Below are 14,537 nucleotides of genomic sequence, written 5' to 3' on the forward strand. Positions count from 1 at the left end.
ATTCTATGTTTTACACACTGTAGAGTCACGTATTTGAATGTCAATATTTATTGCGCTTTGATAACATTACATTACATGAATGATTAAAGCACATCATTATGAGGGATACAGTAGAACATTCATTGTATTTGTGTTGTCTTGTATTCCCGCTGTTAAGGAAAGGACTACTGTGTACCCAACGTAATAAATATAGTATAAACATGTGTGCAGTGGGGAAAAAGTAAAAAATACATGTTACATTAATTATATCAGGAAACACAATCTTAGAATGCTTTGTGTGTAATAAATGGAAGTCTATGTTACATGTTATAACAAATATAATCTGAGTTTAAATAATAAACCTCCGGAAGAAATATCGTGCCATATCTAAATAAAGAAAAACAGCTTAAATAAAATGAAAAATATAATATCCTGCCTGTATATTTCCCATAAGGCACCTGAATCTGCTCTGAATCTAAGTTTAAAAAGTCAAGGGGGTCCCTAACATTATAATTTCGTCATTTTTTCCAAATTATTTGTTAACAAATTCTCCCATTAAACTCACAACACCAATTACATTTTCTGCCATACCAAAAGGCCAATGTACTTTTTGCAGGTGCCTAATGGACACATCTGAATGTAGTAGGTCCAATATTTACAGAAAACCATCTCGTTAAAAAAGAAACATGTTTAGTAACATCACATTGAGAATAAACATCCAAAATGTAATATATTATGCAAGACGATATGTTTAATTCTTTACAGCAGTCCAGAAGCAGCTACTGACTTAAACGATTGTACGCCAAAATTCTGAAATGAAGAACAGTCAAAAGCCACGTTTATAAGTCAAATTTGGAGACATTACTCCTTCTGGAAGAAAAATGAAGGAAGATAGTTTTTCTCTGCGCTACACTCTACATATGGATCATTTTACAAAGACAAGACTCATGTTTGACAGCAAACTGACATGACAGTTATTAACAGCTGCAAGAGTTTGACTGATAGACAACATCATCAATATCTAAACAAACCTAAACAAAATATACAAGTTGTTCGCACTGTGTTCACTGGATACATTTATATTTAGTCAAATCTAACATTTTTGGGCTCTGCAGCATCTTGACTTTATTTCATAGTCAGTTATGAAGTTTTGAAGGACGGCTCCAGAAAGTAACAAACACCAGGGATGTCTTCTGGGAAGTCGGCAGGAAGCTCCTGTCTGCTCCTGGGAACAAAGACAAACTCTGGCCGGTGCTTCAGCAATCTGAGACAAAGAGAACACAAATAAAACATGAATCTAAAGACAATATGGCAAATTATTTGACACAAGAGGAAACACAGTGCTCTTTTAAAATGTAGTTTCCTGTTCAGAGCACTATGTGTTTTTCCCTCTGAAAAAAAACGGTTCTGGTAACTAACCACTTCAAACAGCACTTTAATTTACAATACTTTCAGTCAAATGTAATCTAAGAGGGGAGTTATAAGTAAGCATTGTAATTCTAATGGTAAATGCAAGAGTGATTTGCAACCTGTGTTACCTCACCTGTGGGTTGTAGGGCTGATGTTGATTTTGCTAGGCAGGCTACCGGATTCAAACTTGTTAGCCAGTGTGACATTGTTCCCGAAAAGGCAGTAGCGTGGCATCCTCACTCCAACGACCCCAGCCAGTACTGAACCAGTGTGCACACCAATGCGCATCTGAAGGAAAATACAACATTCAACACGATTCAGGCTTTTGTTCATCAAAGTTGCTCCACTTTTTAACCATACATACTTGTCGTTTTGGTCATAAAATGAATACAGATCCTATATTTATTCAGGTACAGTATAGTCTGAAAAGTTAAAATATGGATCCTTCAAGCAATCCCACATACACATCATCCTGCTGCTGTCTCGCTAGTGCCAAATTCTGAGGCTGAAAATGGTCCCTAACATACTCCTTTTTTTTGGAAGACTAGCAGCACTATGTCGTGGTATTATTTGTGGGATAGCTTTTAGCTTATATCATCTTCAATTAGATGGCTGTCAGGTGCAAAGAAGCTAAGCAATGTGTGAGCAAAGGCAAAAAATAAGCTACTCCAAGCAATACACACACATTTACAAAAAAGCTTTGCAAATGTTTAATTAGGAAATAAATTAAATTGCAATATTTGTTAGACCCTACTGACCAATTTACGGGAGCAACTGTAGTGTGTAATACTTCTGTGAATTAGGGGCGTACTGACATGAAGAGGAGAAACATCTTAATATGTGACTGTTTTTGGACAAAATAAATGCCACGTATCATCTATTTGACTTTGAAATATTTGAATCAAACATCTCAATCCAAGACACCATACTTAGTACGGCTGGATATTTAGATGAAATAGAATTTGCGATTTTTACTTTTTACTTTTATATAGTCAACATATCTTAATACTTCCCATCTAATAAATGTTTTGTAGTTATAATATAACAGTCACACCCTAAATCATGTAGGTAGGTAGTTGCTTTCTTAATGTATTCACTGGTTTATTATGGTAAATATAAGACATTAAAATCGTCATTTTAATGTCAGCAGCTTTTTGTTATAGAAGGGGTTTCTCTTCTTTTCAAAATATAAGATTTTTAAAAAAATGAAATAAATCAAATTAAAGCTTCAATAGTGTTTGTATGAGTTCTCATTTGCATAGTTTAAAGTTACATCATCAAGTTGATTAATGAGTATGACACCAATCAATACTTGACCCTCACCTGTATTTTTTCTCCAGTTGGCGTCATCACTTCGTCTGAGAGCCCCATCATCCTTAAGGCCATTAGTGCAATTTGGACGCCGTGAGTCTCGCTCTCTTTGTGTAAGCCGCCAGCTACACAGTACGCATCACCAATGGTCTCCACCTGGAAACAGCCGATGATCATTAAAATCATTTCTAACCCGGCAACTGACACAGAGAAAACTATAAAACTTTAGCGAGATGACAATGTGAAGTGGATATTCATAAAAGTCTCTTCACAATCTGACTTGCTCTCCATCTTGCAGCAGAAGACAAAGGGCAGAAAACTCAGGCGTAATAAAACTTACATTGTAATAGTACTTGATCCCTGAGCATATTAACAAGTCCACAAGTTTTTTTTTTCTCCTTCTTGGAACGAGTAATTCTGGACCGGAGAGCACTCAACGGCAAAGAGACAAAGTGAAACTATTTTTAGGCTCATACATGTGGAGTGGAAACAGGGTCCTGAAGGAACCTCTGACTTCCTTGCGTTTTACGAGATATTTGTCAAACATGCTGTGTTATGCTTTCATGACACTTTGATTACATTATCCAACCTCCCTGGAGATTAGCAGCCCTTGGCAGACACTGGGTAGTTTGTTGAGCTATACTCTCAGTCTGTCTTTTCAACATGTTCAGGAATAGTGTGTTATCTTGTTTAATGGAAAACACAATTTCTAGGAAACATAGGCAAATATTTAACTTCATAAACCCTATACCAGTTTCTGATGTATTAAGTACCTATTATTATAATTATTATCATTATTATTATTTGTATTATTATGATTATTGTCATTATTATTGGTAGCAGTAGTAGTAGCAGTGGTAGTAGTAGCAGAAGTAGTAGTAGTAGTAGTAGTAGTAGTAGTAGTAGTAGTAGTAGTAGTAGTAGTAGTAGTAGTAGTAGTAGTAGTAGTAGTAGTAGTAGTAGTAGTAATAGTAGTGGTATTATTATACATTTTTTTCATTATTATTATTAGATACAGAAAAGTGCATGTTTTCTTTCAATCTGTGCGCTACTGTAGATTTTAAATATACATATTACCGTTTATTTTTCCACAAATATATGAGCGGCTGGAAGGGCAATAACTAATGTACCATTGAGGACACAGAGGTGTTGTCCTTATGAATGCATTTTGGAGTATTTTGTTGGCTAAATATCAAAATCTGTCATAGCATTTGACTGCAACATAGTAACACAAACAAATATTGTCTGGCAGTGTACACATTTGGAGGCAGAGTTGTAACATTAATGGGGTGTCAGAAGTACAGAAAATAACTTTTAAGCATTACAGGAAAGACATCTAGATGAGATCTCTCTTAATAATCATGTATTTGGGGCTGAGCCGTTGCAGATACCTGTTTCTAATTGATCAGAAACAGGTGTGGTCTAAAGTGTTAGCCTTGTCATCATCTCAAAACAATGCTCAACAGTACATACTTATATTACATTTACCCACCTTATAAATGTCAAGCTCCCCACACTCGTGGTCAAACCTGGTGTACAGCTCGCTGAGCATGGTTATCACTTGCATCGGGGTACAGCGTGAGCAAACAGCCGTGAAGCCCACGATGTCAGAGAAGAGCATCGTCACGCGGTCAAACTTCTTGGCCTGCACCGTCTGGCCCTGCCACAGCTGTTGTGCCACAGTGCCAGGGAAGATGGAGAAGAGGAGGTCCACGGTCTTCTTCTTCTCCTCCTCCAGAGCCTGGTGAGCGTACTCCAGGGCGGCCTTGGCCTTCCCCAGACGCTTCTTCAAACCGTCCTGAGCTTTGGCTTGTTCACCAACCAGCACCACATCACGCAGTGCGTTATGTATCGGGATGTCTGACAGGTAGAGGCCGCGGCCAGTGAGCTCCTCCAGCTTGTCCACACATGGTGAGCCCAAGAACAAGATGACATTTGACTCTGAAACGTAGATCATCTGACCTTTGAGGTCCATAGGCTGAAAGAAAAATCAGATGATCAGAAAGGTAATACTTTTGTGACATTTGCTATGTATAACTGTACCTGTTTATGTATAGCTGAATGAATTCATTTTGAAAAAAGATTGATAACGATAACTGTGAAAGCTATATACTGCAGCAACAGACTCTTATTATAAGTACAAGTATTTCTTATTAGAGTACACAACTCCCACAGCCAAACAAGGAACAATAATATTGCTTCTCTATGTGACATCGGTGCCCTTGAAAATATACAATATACACATACATAAACCCCCCATGTAAACATATATAGACATTTAAACATTTGAAGTAAATAAAAGCAAACATGTCTGTCTGGTATTCACGAAGGTGCTGCAGTCCTTCACCCACAACAGTAAACAACTCCAAATGGTTTGTTTATGTTCCAGGAGAAAAACAATGTTTTTCATCATTCCCTGCCTTTTCCTCTGGAGTCACAATGAGGTTGATGTTTTTGGATCAAAGTTACAGGCCTCGTCATCTGATCTTGATGTGTTGCCCTTTTCACCGATATAGAATACATCTTTGTGAACTGATCTCCTGACCCTTTATCTACTGCCATCATGAAGTCAACGTTTTAATTCATCTAGAACTTTGGTTTATTACTAATAGGACTAATAAGGACTTACGGCCCGTCCACACAGCGGCGTGCGTTGACGCTTGCCGGCGGGCGTGTCTGACACTCGACCAACAACCAATCACATGAATCTCCCGCCCCTGACACACAAGCAGCGGTTTGATTGGCTAGAGCTTGTACTGGCATATGATTCGATTGGCTGACGCTTCTGCCGAGGCGTCAAAAGTTGAACATTGCTCAACTTTTGCAGCGAGCCACGCCAGCAACGCTCCGCGTCGCTTCCCACGATGCAGTTCGGCTAAAAGTGACGTCACCCCATTCAAAGTGAATGGGCAGAAGCGTTGGAAGCTTCAACGCATGCCGCTGTGTGGACGGGCCGTTACACAACAGCATCAGCAGTACTTTTGCCTCTGTTTACATTTACTTTACCATGACCAAAGATCAAACAATATCTCTGGACCTCAGCTTTTCTCTCTAAGTTTAGACATGTCTTCTTGACTGTTATAACAACAATATACCTATCAATATAGGTATATATAATATATATATACCTATCAATATAGGTATATATATATATATATATTTGTTGGTAACAGAAAAAAAATTTACCTAGCCACTTATGTACAAAGTGGACAAATATTGTGAACCCAGATGAAATAGACAAATGCACTTATGAAGTTCAACCTTTTCTTAGTTAGAGTTTGTAGCCACTAACAGTAAAATGACCATGAGGCGAGTAGTGTTATAGTTATAGTAATCATCTCTGGCTGAATGTCTTTAAACCACTGCTATGTTTACTCACTGATATAAAATTATTGTCATGGCGACCAATGCTCTGGAACCTCACATAAATAGCACAAGCATGGCTGTGCCTTTGATGGATAAAATGGTTTGACATTTGCTTCTGATCTCCGTTGGGGTCTAATGTTGATCTCTACCTCGGGCGCACCAGAGTACACAACACTAATAAGCCTGACTGCTTATAAATAGCATGATTTTTCTCTCTATCTTACCAAGAAGACAATGACCCGAAGACCTTTTTTGCCTCATTAGTCAGTGACGTCACTTTTCAAGCTATATCTCCCAGACATGTCAACATACCTTCCCTGTGTTATCTGCGATGGAGTATCCATGTGTGATCCGAATGAGGAACTGTGTGTTTAGCATGGTCAGAATTCCTTGAAAGGTACATTTGATTTGGGGAGAGACAATAGATAAGTGTTCTTGGAAGGTAGACGACCGTCTCGGACAATCTTTCCTGAACAGTCTCTTCCTGAGCCCGTGTCCTATTTGTATCAAAACAAGGTCTTGATCCAGGATCAGATGGAAAGGGAAGATGGTGGAGAACAGAGAGGTAGGAAGGGTCCCAGCTGAGGTAGCCCGCAGCGGACTGGGGCTCAGATCTTTAGCATCCTTAACCACAACTGTGTACAGAAGACTAGGCTGCGGGCTTGACTGCAATATGCTGTCTTTAACACCGGGGGGGGTCCATCAACACTTCCACAGTGGTGTGATACAGCAGGCGGGCAGCAGCTTTGATGACTCCAGGGAAGAAGAGCTCAGTAGTTGGGCGGGGGTTGAAGAAATAGACAGTAAGCAGACCTGCATCCTTGTCTAAGCACAGCACCGAAGGTTCGTTTACACAATCCTTTCTGTCCGGGTTGGGCGTCGAGCTGCTCTGTTTCAACAAGACATTGAAGCTGTTGAGGAAGTCGTGGAGAGCCCCCCCCACCACCCCCAAAATGTGTCCGTCCTCCTCATAACACATGTTGAAGAGCTCCTCGCCAAGAGCAACTTTTAAAGCTTCCATCTGGATTGCTGTCAGGACAGATGAAGGGAAATAGGTGAAGTTGTGATGCCCTGAATACACAGAATTAAAACATATCATTTGTATATGTTTTACAGGCTGAGAGTTTGATCTTTAATTACCTGTTTTGGTTGAGTACATGTTCATCATTTCCACTAAGTGCTCTGGTTCATCACTGCAGCTCTGATAGTCTGTGCAGCAAATTATGGGACTGCGAGGTGAAAATGATTAAAGTCAGACACACAAACTAATCACTGGACCATTCATTTTTTTACCAATACGCTATAATAGAGTTACAACTACCAATTGATTTTCATTATCAGATACAGTGCTTAACATTTCTTTAACTAATCCACTCATTGCTTTGCCTAGAAAAAAAAGTGAAAGAGGGCAGTTACATTTTCCTAAAGCTTTAAATGTCTTATCTTGCTTGTCTGACTAACAGACCAGAACACAAAGATATTCTGTTTAATATCATTTATGCCCCCCAAACAAGCTGCACATTCTCACATTTTAAAAGCTGCAACCAACTAATGCTTGATATTTTTGGAGAATGAGTCATTATCTCCTTGCCATTTTGGATAATAATGTGTCTTTCAGCAGATTTGTAAGAGATGTCTATCTACCTCCTGGTATCCATAACAGCCTGCACCACACCTTATTGTTGTTATCATCATAAATATCAGACTAGTGAGAGCAGCAAGGAAGATTAGTAATGGATTGTGTTAGGTAAGCAGAGGGCCGAACCCTGAGAAACCTTATGGTTGTCATTTGAATCTGTTAGTAAATGCCTATAATTTACAGAACTAGTTGTGTTAATTGTTGGAAGATCAGTGTGTTGTTATTGATGGCAGCTGTATTTAAAAACACATGTGTTACCTTTGAGAGTCCCTGGTTTGATCTGATAGCCTCATCATTCGTTGGAGGGCAGTGTGCAGCCTTTGAAACTGTATGACAAAGTGTTAAGCGAGTTAAAGGTCATCGTCTGGCAAGGCTAAACAGCAGCTTTAATTTCAGGAACGCCAACAAAATATATATTAATGTATTTTCTGAAGCCATATAAAAAACACATCTTTAACTAAGTATTCATGATGTCTGTGCGTTAAGGCAGAAATGCGAAAACACACAACAGGAGTCAAGATGCTTTTTTTTCTCCATCACAAATGTAACATGTAGAAGTTGCATGATGTGAATATTAATACATTATTTTTGATAACTCACCTCGGGACATGCCAATTTCCGTATGCTCTGCCCAAGTGTATGCAGGTTAACTTTGGCTCTGCTTGTCTTCTGTTTAGGTAGGTCCTCACCTATCTTTCCGTGCACGTCTTTAGAAATAGGCATTAAATCCGCGGCGTCAGTTGAGCGCTCCTCAAAGTCTCCGAGCTCATTATTTTGGGCGCCGCTGCTGCTGCTGCTGGAGAACGGACACTCTCCTGATATCTTCAGCTCTTTCAGCTTCGTGCAGAACATCTTTCCCGCTGTATGGTCTGCTGTCTCTGCTCTTCTTATCTCATCTCGGAAGGAGACAGTGCTGGTCGAGCAGCTGTGGTCTCTGAGAGAAATTCCATCATCTGGTGTGCGTGCTCATCCAAGATACCTTCCTCCTCGCGACGCGCTCATTCAAATGATCAGCACCAAAGCCAGAGACCACATACAATATTCATTGAGAACTGCATGAGCAAATGATGGCAGGGAACTATCATTACCAAAAGCCAATGAGAAACTGGAGAAAAAAGAGCACTAGGCCAATCCATGCGTGGGGCTGGTGTTGCCAACCTATCAGCAATGAGACATTATTTCCAGGCGACTTACTTTCATGCAGTGCACTTTTTTATTTAGATCAGTCTATATAGTGGCATTCATCGTACCATAGCATAAAAGAATAATCATATTTCTATGGTATTCATTCACAAATGGTGGTCTTTATGGTGATATTGACACTATAATAATCTTGCAGAATACTAATAGTTGTACCTGTGTTTGCTACCATTTTATTTAATACTTTAACCAAAATACTTAATTTGTGAATGTGTTTCCCGCACACAGACATACACACACTTACACACAGATCCCTGTATTGGAACTCCCCTGCTGTATTTCCCCTGTGAAATACCTGTGAATGGATGCCTGTCTGATGTGTCAGATTGTAAATAGCAAGGTTCCTCCGCCGATTTGTGCTTTTATTATAGCTCAAGTAAAAAGGCCCACACAGACTCTTTGTTTAATCCCCTGCAGGACCAGCACTTTCAATCTTGCTTTTCTGTTCAAGAGCTTCTCAAAGGCAGTATAGTCTCAACGCTTGACTTGTGAAAAATGACACATGAACATGAATAATCCACATTATTATATTTGCTTTTGGTCATCAATGCCAATGTTGTTGTTATTTTATAGGTCTGGAACTAACAACCTATTTTATTCATATGCAGAATGGTCAATAAATGCTCCCATACAAAGACGACATATTGGGCATGCATGAAAAGCAACACATCTTCACATTCAAGAAGTAAGTATCAGCAATTGTTTACATTTCCTTTAAAATGACTTAGGTCAATTTAACCAATTGACACATCTGTTTGAAGAACTTGGGGAGTACTACCGCATGTGTGGATAAAGTAGTATGACGACTTTTGTGGCTCCAGAGGGATCTGTGCAAAGTCTGATAAATTGTCTTAAGTGAAGTCACTTCGGTTGAGTCTGAAGACACATTTTGAAAGAGGAAAAAAGTCTGGGGTTGAAGCGTTAAAAAAACGTTTGACTCGAGGCTACATCAGCTTCTACTACCACAACATATCCAAATCTACAGCACAACAGCTGTTAGTGTTATCTGTGTGTGCAACTAGGGCTGTGCAATTATGGCAAAAATCATAATCACGATTATTTGGTCAATAATTGATATCACGATTATTTTGACGATTATTCATTGACCATTTATTGAACTTTAAAACAAATAATATTTTACCAATAAACAAGATCAATAAATGTGTTGGAGCGCACTTCCAAAACCATACTAAACATATATTAATAATATGATAAATAAAAATAAATTAGACCAAAATAAATGAAATCAAATATGTTGCAGTGCACTGTCACAACCTACTGAAAACTCCTTAACATATAGCCAACATTTTGGTAAAACATATTCAACATATTCCACTCAGTTAAACGTTGAAGGCTGGCCAACCGTCATGGTCCAGAAGTAACAGGAAATAAATGTTGAACTACAATTTAAGACCAAATAAAAATGTTTAGGCCACCATGGCAAATGCTGGTAGGACTGCTCATGTCATCTCTTAAAGATTTTTTGCAAGAAATACCAGCCTGTTTACATGGTCTGGTTTCAGAGATGAGCGCAGGCAGGTGACAATATTGCCACCTGTACTGAAGACCCTCTCTGAAGAGGAACTTGTGGCAGTGCTGCCACATGACACAGGAAAAAAAGAAAAGACTCTGAAGAACCCTTTCTTTGCCATTATATAAAAATAGTGTTGCTACAAAAGTATAAATTAGGCTTACTAATAAGACAACTCAGATCTGAAGCTACACAGTAATCTGCTGCAGCAACAGTGCAATAAAAAAGACAACATTAATAGAATCAAACCCATTTTTTGTTGCATTTTATTAGAGTATAAAAAGAAATGCCTTTAAAATAGGATGCAAGCAACACTAGTTTCTGAACTGATAGACTATAATCAATTTAAACAGAACAGATCTTAATGTTTGCATTCTTATACCATTTTGTACAATAATTATCATGAATAAATTCAAACAAACTACAACTTACAGCAGATTAATAACGGTATCTAAATTGAGTTTTTATTATATCAAAAACCTGTTGAAATGCTGCTGTTATTTTTACTATCCCACAAAAGCGCGTCGCAGCCTCCAGGAATGCTTCTTTCATAACTTCGCCGTCTTCGAAAGACTTCATGTGTTTCGCAAGAACGTGACTGACACGATAAGATGCTATGGTAGCATCCTTGCTCTTGTTGTTGGGCCTGGTGAAAATGGACTGCTGTGCATTTAGCTGTGCTCTCAGGCCCCTCCCCTTTTGGAGCGTAGGGCAGAATTAGGAGGGAATTCCGTCTCGTAGCGTTTGTGCACTGTTTTGAAATGCCGCTCCTAAATTACCCTTCTTCGATAAAGCCACGCTCGCATTGCAGATGAGACAGATGGACTTTGAATTGGAATAGATACAAAAATAATGATCTTCCCACTTGGAGTGAAAATTATATATTTTGGGCTTTTTTGCTTCTGCCATAATTGCGGTCTTGTGTGTGTGCGGACTGTCACTCCTGTTGACCATCCATGCTGTTGACACGGACAACGTCAGCGAACTAGTGCACTGCTCACCAGCCACGCCCGGACACATGGGGTGAGGCCGGCCAATCACAAAGCTTTGATGCGTTCAAGTGCATTATTCTGGCACGGGAACATTATGTTACAGGACATTAACGATAAAACAGAATATTGTTGTTCTATTTTTAGACACATATCGCGATCGACTGGGAAATCTCCCCGCGACCCTTCTTTTTAACTAGTTGCTGCTCTTGTTCTGACATCTTCGCTTGCGCTGAACACTCACAACACATGTCACTCCCACGTGGCCGAGTGGGCTTTTAGGGAGGGGCGAAAGCGCACCCAGCAAAATAATCGTATTTTGTCAATTATGCTGTTTTCCTAATCGTCGCAAGCCATAATCGTAATCGCGATTAAAATACGATTAATTGCAACAGTGAATCCCATTTGTTTTTTAAGGAATGTTCCAGTGCTGATTATACCTGTTGGTGATCATTAATACATTACATGTCGAAAATAGATATCATTGGCCACGATGAGGCTGCAGCACCGCTTGTTGGCCTTGTTTGGTCGGAAAAAAAGCATTTTCTTATAACATAATTAATCCATTTTAGAGCTTAAATAATGAACAACTTTGTCATTCGGGAGCCTTCTCATTTCTCACAGGATAACTCTGGACAAGCATACTGCTTACATTGGCACTCTTTCAACAACAAGGCCGGGATGTTTCACATGACAAACGTTTTATAGGTTGGAGATTAAAGGGGGAATGGTTTAATTCGGCTACAGAGTGACCGACCTCAATGCAATTCATTAAACGGCCATGTTGAAATATGCAACTTATTTTATCAGGAATGCTTTTATGGTGCATAAAATGTGGTCATTACATTGAAGTCTGAAAAAGGTTGGTTTATTGGTAAGCAAATAGCAAAATCTGTCCATTAAACAGAAATATTTGGTACCTTGATGAAGTTTTACATTTCTATTCCTTTAACATAGTTTTAAAAAGTCTATTATACATCAGTGTAAATGCAAGAGCCATATGAATCACAATTATGTAAATATGACTTGTCCCATCTCGTAATAATTAATGCCCCTTGAAGAGAGGCGTGACAAAAGAGTCTGTCAACATTTATTTTATGATGATAATATAATACAAATGCATGTACTGTTCATTCTTATTAGACTTTAAAGGAGGGATTTAGGGGTAAATCATCATCACTGAGCTGTAGCTTTAAGGTCTGACAGTAATTGAGGTTGCTCAAGCCAAATTAAAGACGTCCCATTCTTTTGAAAGTAAAAGATAATGGAGACGAAAGTAAATTAGATGAGTCACCGTTTGGTTTCTATATTCCTAGTCATGACAAGATCAATTGTATGTTTGAGTTAAAAAAAAAAAGAATTTGAAAATGAAATAATGATAACAACATGTCAAACAAATGATTCTGCGTGACGTATGGACTCGAGATTCCTCTGACAGTGCTTTTCCATTCTAGAGGCTAATGCAAATGAATCTTCAGTGACGTCTTGAAGAAGATCTTGCAGGCAATCCTCAGGTCTGAGCGACACATCTGCTCCTCAGTGTGCAGCTGCTGCTGCCGCCTCTCATCAGGACCCAGAGGAGATGGCACCAGCTGCACTGGCATGATAAAACTTCTTTGTGATGATCATCTGCAACATGGACCTTCTGCTTTATACCAAGATGGGACAGTGAATTAAGTTTCATGGCAAATAAGCAATGTGTTGGCTTTGTGTTGCTATGTGTCTCATTGTTGTGTTTTCTCAGAGGTGTAGAGGAGAGGCAAAGGAGAAGACAATTGATTCTGAGGCATGAGCTAAAGACATGCACACGGTTTCCTTGAAATTTTGATGTTTGTTTAGCTGTGCCTGTGATATTGCAATTTAAACGTTGATATGTGGGGAATTAGGAGGCATTTTAACCAGGTTTTCAATACTTGGAAGACATTTTAAAAATAATTAGTAAGTAAGAGAAGTATAGATCTATGATATGTAATTAAAATATGCAATATTAAAATTAAAACTAAACGCAATGCATTCAAAATCTTACAATGTCTTAAGGTAGAAAAGTGTTTTCAGCTGAATTAATAAATATTGATTTCAGCAAGTTTATGTCATGTTAAAACATGTATTTATTTTTAGTTAGACCAAAGGAATCGGGCCGAGTGTTGGACTGTTTTTTTTTCAATTTTCTTTTCTAATTTTTCCATTTATTTTTCTCTCAGATGTTGGCCTGGGGTGAATTGAGGGATGACTGCGGACCACCACCCAGAGCTCATGCCTCAGTTGGAGAACAATGACGTGGAGCTGAAGTAATTAGATATCCAGAGGCAAAAGACATGTACAGTATGTTTTATCAAGATATTTCCATTTTTATCAAGCCTGTCCCTCTTTTTTCAGTAAATTATCCTGCAGTTTCTCGAGAATACTTTACTTTTTTTTATTTTAAAATGTAAATAATTATTCCCAAACTGTAAACTGTATGAAATACAAAACACATTGTTATTATAGTGTTTTTGTTTTGTTTAGCTGAGAAAGACCTGTGCACATACAGCTACTAGCAGAAACGTTTGTCATGATCCCAAATGTTAAACTGCTCTATAGGAACAACAACTACCAGTGTTGAGGTCATGAGCTGGAAGGAGAGAGAAAACTATATAACATTTCCATCTTCACTTCTTGGATATTACATTACATTACATGTTACTTGTTAGACGCTTTTATCCAAAGCGACTTACATACTCAATACTGTGGGCAATCCCCACAGGAGCAATTTGGGGTGAAGTGTCTTTCCCAGAAACACAACGACATGCTGACTGCAGTGGGGTTTGAACCTGTGATCCCCGGATCCAAACACCAACACACTAGTCCGCTGCGCCACACACCTCCCATTACATAATTACTCCTATTACATAACCAAATGAATCCAAAAAACGTTGCTTATCTCCATATGATGAATCTTCGTTTGTTATGTGAGTTTCCATAGTGCCTGCCATATATTTAGTCTCTGCACACACTCGTCCACAGATCCTAACAGTGTTTATGATATGTAGAGAGAGATAGCTAATCTTATCACAAATCAAGCCCAGTAAGTCCACAGGAACTCAACAGTCATGACTTCAGATGGTTACAATGT

General features: G+C 38.7%; 1 protein-coding gene across 1 annotated transcript; it reads right to left on the minus strand.

Moving 5' to 3' along the window:
- Nucleotides 1-32: 32 nt before the first annotated feature.
- gucy1a1 (guanylate cyclase 1 soluble subunit alpha 1) lies at nucleotides 33-8,715 on the minus strand. The gene is given in 9 exon segments (XM_034203101.1): nucleotides 33-1,243; nucleotides 1,523-1,677; nucleotides 2,713-2,856; nucleotides 4,193-4,678; nucleotides 6,379-6,759; nucleotides 6,761-7,095; nucleotides 7,207-7,295; nucleotides 7,964-8,031; nucleotides 8,306-8,715. Coding segments are annotated over 9 exon segments (2,034 nt in total). The 5' UTR covers nucleotides 8,558-8,715; the 3' UTR covers nucleotides 33-1,119.
- Nucleotides 8,716-14,537: the final 5,822 nt, after the last annotated feature.

The sequence above is a fragment of the Gymnodraco acuticeps genome, unplaced genomic scaffold, assembly GCF_902827175.1.
Source record: "Gymnodraco acuticeps unplaced genomic scaffold, fGymAcu1.1, whole genome shotgun sequence".
Taxonomy (NCBI): domain Eukaryota; kingdom Metazoa; phylum Chordata; class Actinopteri; order Perciformes; family Bathydraconidae; genus Gymnodraco; species Gymnodraco acuticeps.